This window comes from Brachyhypopomus gauderio, chromosome 7, assembly GCF_052324685.1.
Source record: "Brachyhypopomus gauderio isolate BG-103 chromosome 7, BGAUD_0.2, whole genome shotgun sequence".
Taxonomy (NCBI): domain Eukaryota; kingdom Metazoa; phylum Chordata; class Actinopteri; order Gymnotiformes; family Hypopomidae; genus Brachyhypopomus; species Brachyhypopomus gauderio.
Window position 1 is genome coordinate 23,335,101 of NC_135217.1, and position 12,967 is coordinate 23,348,067.

General features: G+C 45.9%; 2 protein-coding genes across 9 annotated transcripts in view; both read right to left on the minus strand.

The window, feature by feature from the left end:
* The window catches only part of epb41l4b (erythrocyte membrane protein band 4.1 like 4B), a 34,699-nt gene extending 25,465 nt beyond the window's left edge, over positions 1 to 9,234 (minus strand). For 2 of the 3 annotated variants that reach the window (XM_077012721.1, XM_077012720.1), the window contains exons 1-7: positions 8,451 to 9,233; positions 4,885 to 4,989; positions 4,192 to 4,234; positions 3,124 to 3,202; positions 2,738 to 2,782; positions 1,376 to 1,428; positions 1,006 to 1,126 (exon numbers count right to left, since the gene is read on the minus strand). In XM_077012721.1, the coding sequence (XP_076868836.1) occupies positions 1,006 to 1,126; positions 1,376 to 1,428; positions 2,738 to 2,782; positions 3,124 to 3,202; positions 4,192 to 4,234; positions 4,885 to 4,989; positions 8,451 to 8,699 (695 nt within the window). In that variant the 5' untranslated portion in view covers positions 8,700 to 9,233. Of the gene's footprint in view, positions 1 to 1,005; positions 1,127 to 1,375; positions 1,429 to 2,737; positions 2,783 to 3,123; positions 3,203 to 4,191; positions 4,235 to 4,884; positions 4,990 to 8,450 lie in introns of all 3 variants that reach the window. The other variant, XM_077012719.1, reaches the window with a different exon arrangement.
* Positions 9,235 to 9,465: 231 nt separating this feature from the next.
* ptpn3 (protein tyrosine phosphatase non-receptor type 3) overlaps positions 9,466 to 12,967 on the minus strand; it is a 34,275-nt gene continuing 30,773 nt past the window's right edge. For all 6 annotated transcript variants that reach the window (XM_077012714.1, XM_077012713.1, XM_077012712.1 and 3 more), the window contains 3 exons: positions 11,930 to 12,075; positions 11,582 to 11,717; positions 9,466 to 11,386 (listed from right to left, as the gene is read on the minus strand). In XM_077012714.1, coding sequence (XP_076868829.1) covers positions 11,306 to 11,386; positions 11,582 to 11,717; positions 11,930 to 12,075 — 363 coding nt within the window. In that variant the 3' untranslated portion in view covers positions 9,466 to 11,305. The remainder of the gene's footprint in view (positions 11,387 to 11,581; positions 11,718 to 11,929; positions 12,076 to 12,967) is intronic.

Genomic DNA, 12,967 nt, shown 5'->3' on the forward strand with positions numbered 1-12,967 from the left:
ATCCTCTCTCGGCTGACCTGAGATATGACACCCATTCTACTCTATGCAGGGACAGATCTAGGCTGGCTTTGACAAAAAGTATCTCAACAAAAATATCACCATTAAATGGTAGAGTGACTATTACATTGAGCACTCACATTTAAGATAATCTTAAAACTACGACGCTTTGGCACTGAACAAACAAGGCACTGAACGGTCCAAACATGATGATGTTGACTAAATCTGTTTGATACCAGCTACAATCTAATGCAAAACCCTTCATTTTCTTAGGATATATATTCTTAGAATATAACTATAATATTCCCTATAGCATTTATGTGTTTCACCTGAGAAAAACAATCTAAGAGTAAGAAGAGCATGAATGTGTGTCTCCATACTGTGAATGATTTGAATATTTGATGAAAATCTTTACTGAACTATCGAAAATCCCATCAGGACTCTCTCTCACATGCGCGCACACACACACACACACACACACACACACACACACACACACACACACACACACACACACACACACACACACACACACACTTACACTTTATCTGCTATTCTTGAACAGCTAGGTCTTGGCTTGATCAGATTACACATTTGTACATTAATTTACCAGTCAGAGATTTAACCAAAACTACACATGAATTGTGGACTCATCTTTTGGCCCTTCTATGAAAGGTGTGTGTGTGTGTGTGTGTGTGTCTGTCAATAGGATTATCACTGGTCAGTAAGGGTGTGCTAATCTGATGCAGTGAGAATGACTCTGTGAAACGTTAATCAGTGCCAGGATTCCCACGCACACAGAGCCTCAGACAAACAAACAGACCAGTGAGAAAAAACACTGAACGAGCTCCACAGCTCTAATAGTAATGTAGTGGAAATGCACTGGAAATCAAATAGGAATCTAATGGGAATGTAATGGGAATCAAATGGGAATATAATGGCAATCTAATGGGAATCTAATGGGAATCTAATGGGAATCTAATGGGAATGTGCCCCTTTCGAGCTCACCTGCACTCAGCCCACTTGCGATAAATATCTGCTTCCATCATCTCTGTCTGCTTGGGTGAGAAACGGAACTCTGATACAAGCAGTGGAAAGTGTTCCAGTGGGTCACAGTCTCCCAGCTCACCTGTGCATGCGCACACACACACACACACACACACACACACACACACACACACACACACGCATGCATACACACGCATGCATACACACACACACACACACACACACACACACACACAAAAACACATGCACGCACATGTACACACACACCCCCAGAGTAATTATGACAGCAAAAACCTTGTTGTAAATACACAGAAAACACACAGATAATACACACACATACAAATGCATACAGACACATATAAGAACTCACTCTGTAGGCAATAAGCCCCAAGCTCCACAGAAACATCATATGGACACTTTAACCTGCTCAAGGAAAAGGAAGGTTTTATTCATGCATTACAACAGTGTAGAACTGTGTTTTTAAACTACACCTTTTGACTACTGGAGGTCAATTTGTTTTTCATCATTTTAAAACAAAGATGAATGTGTGTCTGTTTGTTTGTGTGTGCGTGCGTGCGTGCGTGTGTGTGTGTTGTGTGTGTGTGTGTGTGTGTGCGTGCGTAATAGAAAGAGGCACAAAAAGTGTAAGAATGTAACCCTTGTGTGGGAAAGTGTGTCGATGGTCTTAAATTAGAAGTCAGTGTTGATTCTCATCAGGGTTTTTTATTAAGAGAAGAGAGCAGCACCCTGGGGACCGGACCCACATACCAGACCGAACCAGCGACCCACCGGACCCACATACCAGACCGAACCAGCGACCCACCGAACCCACATACCAGACCGAACCAGCGACTCACCGGACCCACATACCAGACCGAACCAGCGACCCACCGGACCCACATACCAGACCGAACCAGCGACCCACCGGACCCACATACCCGACCGAACCAGCGACCCACCCGACCCACATACCAGACCGAACCAGCGACCCACCCGACCCACATACCAGACCGAACCAGCGACCCACCGCACCAACATACCAGACCGAACCAATGACCCACCGGACGGACCCACATACCAGACCGAACCAATGACCCACCGGACCCACATACCAGACCGAACCAATGACCCACCGGACCCACATACCAAACCGAACCATTGACCCTCCGGACCCACATTCCAGACCGAACTAGCGACCTACTGGACTCACATACCAGACCGAACCAGTGACCCACCGGACCAGCATACCAGACTAAACCAGTGAACCACCAAACCCACATACCAGACCGATCCAGCGACCCCCCGGACCCACATACCAGACTCAACCAGCGACCCACCGAACCCACATACCAGACCAAACCAACGACCCCCCAGAACCACATACCAGACCGAACCAGCGACCCACCGGACCCACATACTAGACCGAACCAATGACTAGAACAGGTTCGGGGAACAACAACTGTGTGTGTGTACTTGCTATCTTAGAACATTCACATTCTGCGGATGTTCAGTTTACTGTTTCCTAGGGGTTCCTCAAAGGACCACCATAGACCTAACTGGACTACGTTTAATTCCGCATTACATGTTCTTCAAAATTTAAGAACCTATAACCACGTGTGAGTGTTTACAGTGCGTGTCTGTGGTGAGCATGTTAATGGTTCGTGTGCGTGGTGCATGTTCACAATGTGTGTCCACGGTGCGCGATGTGCACACAGCGTGCATCATTTCTTACTTGCCGGACAGAATATCTTGCCTCAGCTGCAGCACAAAGAGGTACCTAAAGCAGAACACAGTCAAAAGACGACAAGTGTCAAACCGCAAACTTTACAAACTCACAGCGCTGTTCCAACCAGCCGTGTCATTTCAAACTCTGGTAACTACAGGCTGTCTGTGACAGTCTGTGAGCTTGTGCACTGGTCTCATTGCAGGTTATGTCTTATCACAAAGCAAAAGGCACTATGCTGAAGAAAGGAGGGAAAAAAAGAGTCAATGAGTCAAAACTGAACCTGAGCCTGCAAAGCAGACACTTTCCCACAAAGCCAAATCTTGAAAATGACCTGAGACGTTTTTGGTTACATGTGAAGCATTAAAAGAAATCGAAGCAGCCCTGCTCTTTACCTGGTGAACTCTTCATGGAGGTTATTGGGCTCAGAGGAGTAGAATTTCACCCTGAAAAACAACCTGTATGGAGGGCCATCTGAGAGAGAGAGAGAGGGAGAGAGAGGAAATTGAAAGGAAAGCAAGAGTGTGAAAAGGGGGTTTAATTAACAAGCACGCTTCACTCCTGGACCATTACATCTCGTGGGCAATAGGAGATTTTCATCAAATAATTAAGTCAGTCAGTCGTCTGTATACACACACTGAAGGCAAGAAGAGGTAAGAAATAATAAATAAAAAATAACAGCCAAGGTCATACTAAGTTGTCATAGAGACAGTCATGGGTCTGCTGACACTTAAGAGTATGAGTCAGGAACACTCAGAGAGCCGTACAGAGGAAGGAACCTCGAGCCCACTGCCATCGGTAAGCACGTTTCATAGAGACCGAATCTGAAGGGTCTGAACGCACTCACGATCCATGCGGCGATCATTACCTAGACACGATGGCTGACATAATCACAGATTTATGCCGTCTGAGCAATCCCAACACACGCTCCTCATGTATTACTCATAAAAAATGCAGCACTAAAATAAGTCAACTATGAAAAAAAACATATCAAAATTCAGCCTGCATTGAACACTGGTCAGTGTCTCATTACAACAAGATCAAAACTCCAGCGATGGTTTCAGAAGAAATCGTCTTGAACTCGCTTCATCAAAAGCGTCTTTGTTACGCAACATTCCACCAATCAGAGGCAACGCTTTCAGTACATAAGTGGACGTCAGTCCTGAAACCAACAGCCCTAATCCTCACATCGACTGCAGCACTTACTGAAACAATGACCAGGTGATTTGACCCGTCGGGACGTTTATGTTTGATGTTGCCATTTACGGTGGTTGCCAGCTGTGGTCGTGTATTTCAGAGGTCTGCTGGGACCAACCCCTACCACACCCACTGAGTAAATAATCTTAGACGTTCATAACACTCATCACCATAGCAACAGGAGATAACAAGTACAAGGTCACCAGCTAAGACCCAACCACACAACTCCACAATACCTGTGCAACGTCTCTGTGTGTTGTACTTACATGTCATCTGCTTCTTTATGGGCTTGGTTGCATCTAACCAGTGCTGAAAGGATTTAGATAGAGGAGTAGACATAGGGAAGTGTGTGTGAGTGAGAGAGAGAGAGATAGAGACAGACAGACAGTGAGAGAGAGAGAGAGAGAGAGAGAGAGAGAGAGAGAGAAAGGTATTAGTATGAGTAGTGTTTAAATTAAATTGCAGCATTTCTGATTGATGTCGATTGGCTCTTTCACAAACACTTTTAACCTCAAGTGCAGTACCTTTCACTCTGTTTAATACCCAACTCCCACACACACAGCCCACACACACACACACCGCACCCATCCACACACACACACCGCCAACCCACACACACAACTAACCCATCCACACACATACACACAGTCAACCCATCCACACACACACACACACAGTTAACCCATCCACACACACACAGCTAACCCATCCACACACACACACACACACACACACACAGCCAACCCACCCACACACACATGGCCAACCCACCCACACGCACACGGCCAACCCATCCACATGCACACGGCCAACCCATCCACATGCACACACACACCCACACACACACACAGCCAACCCAGCCACACACACACACACACACACACACACACACACACACACACACACACACACACACAGCCAACCCATTCACACACACACACAAACAGAACGATACTCACTGAAATCTGCTCCGGATCCATGAATTGCAGGCCAAAATAATCGGCTTCCACCAGATCCAAGTGGTACATGATCTGGTCAAATAGTTCCTGCCCCTTTGCATGTTTCTGCACCAAAAGCACAAAGCAGCACAGATGAAAACGCTCAGCCGGGAGCACCAGGCACGCTCACTGTGCAGACTGGCACAGGCTGCATGCACCTGCCACAGACATTTACATGGACAACATGACATCATCACACACATGCTCCACTCTGTGGGACTAACAAATGAGGCAAGAAAAAGAATTTGTTTTTCCAAAGTGTACTGAGGGGCGTGAAGATAAAATATAATTTGATGGCAGCAGATGAGAGGGCCCAGTTCGTCGCTGGGCGAGCGTGACGGGAAATGACGGGGTGAAGCTGCAGAATTAGAGCTTCTACCAAGACGTGCGTGAGGGCGGAGGTGACGGAGCCTTGCTTCAGTCTTCTGATTTATCTACATCCAACTTGGAACCCAACACAGTCTCACACAGGCCTCACTTCCAAACAGCATATGCAGCATAAACATCATGAACAGCTTCATGTGAACTGTGACCTTTTGCTTGGTGCCGTCCAAGCCGCAGGCAGAGCTGGGGAGGAGCCGTGTCATGAGTGCCCCCTTTGGTTGGTTTATCTTTTAGAGCCTTTTATGTTGGAACTAAACCATAACAATGATAATAATAAAACCATGTCCTGGGTCCCCATAGGGGAAAAAAACATTCATACTTTCCACCACTGTGTTATGGTATGATGACATCATCCTAAATATGCCCGCCCCCATGACACTGGTCAAACAGGATGTCCTGCTAGTCTGATCCAATCTGCTATCCAATTTGAAGGCACTTACTTATACACATGTCCATGGCATACAGCCATGGAAGCTCATATGCTAGGATCTGACACATAAATAAAGTGTGACAGTCTTTATGAATATTGATCCATGTTCTTTATCATGCCTGACAGGCTGAAGGTGTGCCTCTCAGGCAGCACCAATTGTGATGAAGCATAGGCAGCAGATATGTGAATAGCTTCCTGCCAATCACAATCAGGTAGGATGCTGTTGAAATAAAGCGACGAACTAATATCAAATCTAAAAATAACTTGAAAACGCATTACGTTAACTTTTATCATTAATTAGCATTACAGCATATCTGAAAACATATTCAGTTCCAGGCAATGCGGTATACAAAACACGTAAAGGAAATTGTTATATGTGCATTTGAAAGGCTCCCAAAAACTATCTGCAAGACGTTCGCTAGATGTAGGCTGAAGTAAAAATAACTCAAGCGACCCTGTCAGGAGGCTGGATTTGGGACACGCCCTGGGGGAGTGGCTATTATTCACTACCTTGTGCCTGGCTGGTGCCTCGTTTGACCTTCAACCCCTTGATACGCAAACACATGTTTGCACAGGCGTAGGAACGCACACGAACGTCACCTGCACTTCAAGCAGAAATTCTCGTTACAGTGCGAATGGCTGCGACTGAAGTTTTTTTTCCCCCTTAGCTTTGACTTTCTGAAGGCTGCAAGTTCATTAGAAAATCTGATCTCTCTCTGAGAGTTTATCCAAGCTTGACCAAGTTATGTAAGACGGTTTCGTTGTGGAAACCACGACCGTTTGACTCAGCCACGGTAGAAAGGTGGAACAAGGTGGTTTGTTATTTTCTCTCCATGGTCTCAAATATTCGTTGATACAATACGAAAGGCCACTGGTTCGACCGGTCAGGGCGCAAACGGACTGAATGAAAAACTGATATTAGCGAACGGTCCAATACAGGCAGCTGATCACTTAAAAAAAACTTTACAAGGTGTTAATACGATGTTGTGGTTTTTAGTAAACCACTACATGGGGCTGGTTTATACAGTATTTAAACAGTAAGTGTATGCTCGAGAGGAAGAGAATTGTCAGCGTTGTCCTAAGATGACAGATAGCATATAGCCTACTGTTATCAGTATGACGTCCGTCAGGCAGTTGGCATATGGAATGGGCTCTTAACCAAGACCCAAATAAGAATTGCAAACACCTGCACTTGCAGTTTAAATAGCACACAAACAAAAAAGCCATTCTGAAAAGCCTTCCTGGTGTGCTTGTACTGTAATTACATTTTATAGACAGGCCAACAAAATATTCAAATATGTATTCATTCTAATAGGGTACTTGAAGACATACGTATTACAGTGCAACAACATTAATTCAACATCTGAGGTGAAAATATTAGTTAACAATCTAGATGGGTAATCCGAGAGCAGAGGCTGGGATGATTTGGAGTGTTGTGCAGTCGTAATCTGATTAATAACATTAGACAAATTATTTGTCAGTGCGTGAGGCTAAAGAATTGCTCCTTTAACTTTTATAGTTCCTAAGTTCTAAACTTGAGTCATAACTCAAATGAAATGTTCCAGCTGCAATTGGATTTTAATACCTGGCAAACGCTTTATGTACTCTTCTGGGACTACCAGAGTGGGTCTGTCAGACAACTGTTGAATATATTGATTTAGAACAGCTTGCGTGTGCGCGTGGGACGCACGAGCGCGAGCCCGCGGGCGCTAAAATGCACCACGCGCACAGGTGCGTGCCTTTGGCCTTTATTAGCGAAGAGAGGCTAAGGGCCAATGATATGCGTTTCTTTTGTTTGTTTTCCTCAAATACGCTGTTGCCCGACACGGTTGTTTGTGTAATAATAATTATAATAATAATAATTATATGACTAATATTTATATTGTGCTATCTGAAGGAATTTACGTTAGTAAACGTATGTTTCAAACAAAGATATGATTTGTTTGTGCATGTTAAAATATACTTAGAATGAAGTCGGCTTCGTTTTGACTTTGTGGACATCTGAATGTCAGAAAAGATGTTACACTAACTAACACGATCTTCCGGAACTACTGCCACGGCACCCTGTTCACACACACAAGCGAACACATACCGATAGCGCAAAGGGAAGTAATATAACACGACGTGGTACGCAGGAAGCATGCTCGCCCGATTACACGAAATACGTAATGCATTTGATTAAGAGACTATTTTAGGTTCGGCTCGGAGAAGAGAAAGTTGAAATGTAAATCATTCAAATTTAGACACACTTAGCCTACAGTGACCTCGCTACGTGTCCTGCTAGCCTACAAAACCCAACAGAGCCGTCTTTAATCCAGCCTACCTCCTCCACCTTAGCGAAGGTCCCCAAAGGTGTTGTGTGACGGCGTAAACTCACACCGTTGGTAGGAAGTAAACACGAGGACCATCTGTCAGACCCTCCGATACCGGGACAGGACCCAAGCAACCGACAGACGGGAAACCCACCCAGGCACAGAGTTTATCTGACAGCGACGTGAAAGTTTGCAATGAATAGTAATAGTGTGGCAAATAGTGCAATCACTGGTAATGTGGTCACTTTTAACCGTTTATCTCTCTTTCAGTCTTCCTACTACTCTATAACCAATAGATCTGTTCGTGTTCATCTGCATAGATCGATTTGTATCCATTTTTCCACTTACACATATGCTTAACACACAAACACGGAAAGGGTGAAGTGTATAAAACCACTCACCGGTAACTCAACACTGACATCAGATCCATCAAGAAGCAGGACTCTGCAGGTTATGGCTGCTTTACTATTACCCGCCGCAGGGATGTGCACTACGGTGCCCCCGGTTACCACCGTGGGCGCGTGGATCACCTGCTGCTGGTGTGCCTGGAGCACCGTGTTTGCGCCTCTACCGTTCCCATCAAGCTCATCCGACGGCCGAAAGCGCCTCCGTGATCGAAGGCTGAAGGTTCTACGCAAAAAGCCCATCATCTTCGAAAAGGGCTCAGATCAACCTGCGAGAGCGACGCTGAGATTTGCTGAGACTGCACCGCGGACGGGCGACGCTCCGAGAGAAGGGTACCGTCGTTTCTCAGCTCTCCGCTGCGACGGAGGCGGCGACAACCGGAGTTGCCTGCACAATGCAGTGAGTGAGGGACCCGGACCTGTAACGGGCTGCTCCCCACCCCGGAGTGCTGCTCTCGCGGGGGCAAACGGACGCGCACCTGCCGCTCGCCTTTGCGCAGAAGCCGCGAAGAGCGTTCCAGCTCTCCCCCCCACTCTAGCGCGATCTTTATTTCGGTATGGAAGGTTTTTGCACCTCACTCAAACTCCAAGTCCCGGTTAGTTTCAGGTTCGTGAGCCCGACGGTGGGCGATACCCGCTTGTTGCTCGTGGTATTTTCCTTTTCTCGATTGACCGAAACTGATGCACCTTTCAGGTAAGTAATCCAGAGAAACTGGCCAGGCAGCATGTTCTGCGCACGCGCGAAATCACAGAGAAACACTCAAACTTTTTTTTCGCCATGGGTCAGTGTACGCAAGGCAGCGCTACCTGCTGGTTACCCAGGGCTCAGTATTACTTACGACTTGTTTATCATTGCGCCACCCATGACTGGCGTCTATTCCATTGAATTCCCTTTATCGCTGAGCCAAGCGCGTTAATAAAGGCACGTTCACAACACATTCTTGACCAGTAAGGATTACCGCTTTTACAACCTGATTCTAAATCACATTCTTCATAAATGAGGTAACAGCACTTGAAGCAACAATTCCGTAATTTATTAATACAGGTTATAGTTCATTACTGTAGTAACATTACTGTTTATTACTGTTTTGTGCATTTGTCTGTATGCTGTAGAATGACACAGGCTTAGAAGTATTTGTCACGTGAGGTACCCAGTTGTGAGGACACTATTAGCCATGATCCAGGTAGCGTCACCTTCACAGAGTCATCTGCACCATGCAACTGAACTACAACTAAGCTGTTTAATTTGATAAGCCAGTTGTGCACCGGCATTGAAAACATGCAACCCCAACCTGACCCTGTGCTGTACTAAAGTACAACAGTGAGAAAAATGTGAACCCAATAAGACTGCCAATTGAAAAAGTGTGTTAGTCTAGGATAGTGGCCTGCTGGAAAAATCAGGTGTAGCCATCTAAAAACAGATGGCTTTAGTGAACTGCTTTTCACAGCAAGTGTTCAAGGGCAATACAGCTAAACCAAAAGTGACTTTATTGGACTTCAGAAAATATGGTGAAAGAGTGTGGGAGGAGCATGGGAAGCATGTGTGAATGGGAGGAGTTTGAAGAAGTGGGAGGAGTTTGAGGAGAATGGGAGGATTTGAGGTTGTGCCAGGAGTTTGAGGGTATTGGAGGAGAGAGGGAGGAGTTTGAGGGTGTGGGAGGAGAGTGGGAGGAGTTTGTAGGTATGGGAAAAGAATGGGAGGAGTTGGTGTGGGAGATGTAGGAGGATTATGAAGGTGTGTTTTGATTTTCAGGGACTTTCATTGTGCTACTGGAGCAGTTATGTGGCACAAACATGACACAAGCAACACTCACACCCTGCTGGGTGGACAGTGTCATGATGTGGGGGGTCGTGGTGTGGGGTCATGGTGTGGGATGCTGCATGCAGACACAGAGTGAAAAATAAATAATCAATTTGAAGTTGGATGAAGAAATTCTGCAAAAGTATGCCAGGTGTCTATGTGATGTAAAACCCAAATGATCTCAGGTCACAATGTCAAATGACCCAAGACTCAGGAGTCAAAGCACAAGAGACCGTAACCCATCACCACGTCCACCGTGAATGCAGTAGGCCTCCCCACACCTCCCACATCTGCACTGAGCAGCAGGTAACAAAAGGGTTGGACAGAACTGCATTCTTCTGGGAGGTTCACGTACTTTTTCCATAAATGGTGATCACCGTTCAAACCATTTCCTCATGAACATATGACAATAAAAAATTGTTATTATTTTTATTATTAATACTTAATTGAATATGTGATGACATTTTACGAGCCCGGCCTGCAGAAAACCAGATAATCCGGGTTAAGGGTTAACAAATGTTTTTCTCAAAATGGTACCGATGTATGCTCACCTCCTAACTAGCAGAAGTGGCAGCAGAAATGTTGGTGACAAAGTGAACGAGCAAAACTGAGAGTTGTGGCGTCACCTCGGACGTCAGTTGCACTATGACCCTCACAAAGCAGCTTAACATGTGATATGAAAGCGAGTGGAGAGACACGGTGGCGACGAGGCCCGGTGAGGCCGCAGAGCCGGGCCGGTCCGGGGGCCAGAACCCGGTCACTTCAGTTAAGAGGAGGAGGAGGCCATGTGTGTCCTTCTCTCCAGCTTTCTGTTCTCTTGGTTCAACTTACACACCCACTTTGCCTGCATCCTGTATCCCTCTCCTATCAGGAGCAGAGCTGAGAAACTGGGAAAGGTCTCTCTCTCTCTCTCTCTCTCTCTCTCTCTCTCTCTCTCTCTCTCTCTCTCTCTCTCTCTCTCTCATGGTGGAGCTTCTGTCGTCCCTAATGTGCCTTTTGTTTGTCTTTCCCCACGTCTGTATTCATCTCCGTGCCTCCTGTCCACTCTCTGTCAGCTGCTGCTGGTTTGGCTGTGTGTGAATCGCTCACGGTACACACGCAGGATGGCCTCGCACACAAAGCTGAACTGGCACTGAAAAATAAATTCAAACACCCACACAGCCCCCACACCCCCACGCCGCACGTACACACACACACACACACACACTGATAAAAGTGTCCTGCAGCAGTGAACAGAATTTGAATTTGTAAATCTACTAGTGCAGAGAATAAGAATGTGTGTACATAATTAGTGTGTGTGTGTGTGTGTGTGTGTGTGTGTGTGTACCGAGGTCTGGACCATCATGGGTCTTTGCTCTCTCAGTGTAGTGACAATCTCTAGAGGATACACTGGCTGGCCTGCCTCCATCAGGACCAGGGCCGTCTCCATGGTGATGAGCACACCTGTCCGCCCAATCCCAGCACTGCAGGAAATGTTGTCACACAGTTTGCTTAAGGGTGTAATTTAGTGCATCTGTATTAGTATATGGACAGGTTACTTTGTGTTAGGGTGTCCAAGTATGTTTGTGAGAGTTAGTGTGGGTGTTACCACGTGACTGTGTGTATGTCTTACTGTATGCATGTGTGCTAGTATATGTGTGTGTGTGTGTGTGTGTGGTGTTTGTGTGTGTTTCACCTGCAGTGGACCATAAGCGGCTCTGTGTCTCTTCGCTTGTTCCTCACTGCCCGAATAAAATCCAGAAAGTCTGAAGGCTCGTCCGGGACCCCATGATCTGGCCACGCGACATACTGTAAATGGGTTATGGAGCGCTGCTGCCCCAGCTGAAGGAGAGAGAGAGAGAGAGAAAGAGAGAGAGGTTGTGTGAAAGGGAAAGACATGTCTGGGCATGTTCCTTTTTCTTTCAGTGCAAGGACACTGGAGTGGAAAACATGAGCATAAAAACAACTCACACACGCCATGAACACACACCGTGTTACATTCATAGCTGCTCCATCTCTTTTCCTGTATGTTCGCCAGACTTTTAAGAGCATCGTTTACACAGTCACAGCTAATCTGGAAGAACGTCTGCGTTTGCTGGGTTGTTAATCAATAGTATTATCGAGGTCACTTTTGTAGAAAGGATCAGTTCCAAATCAGCCTCCATCCTCATGACTACTGTGTGCTGTGCTGAAACTTACTGGCTCATGACGTTGTAACTACATTTGGAAATTTTATGACCAGCGTGCAGAAATGAAAGTTTGTTTTCCACACAATTGTGACGAGAACCTGTAAGACCTGAGCTCACCACAACAACTAACATCTAAGGATATCGACAGAGCCCCAGACAGTCGCCTCAGAAGTCATTTCATTTAGCTATTAACAAACTTGTTCGTAATTTAGTGTTTACAGTGGCTCACATGATAATGCACTTAACTATCACAGCTTTGATACCGAGATAGATGGACATGATTACAACTAGTTATAAAACTACTTTCCTTTATAATATAGCCCAACAGCCTCTAATTATAGGTTATATGTGAGTCACAGCTACTCAGGCACAGCTTGTGAGTCACAGCTAGCCAGCCAGAGCTAGCAAGTCACAGATCGCGAGTCAAAACTGTGTACAAGCAAGGGTTAAGATGTAAACTAAATTGGCTGCGACACCCTGCTCAACCTGCCCTATCTCAAGTACAGCATACGCGCATGTGTTTGTGCTCACATGAGAGGAAACTA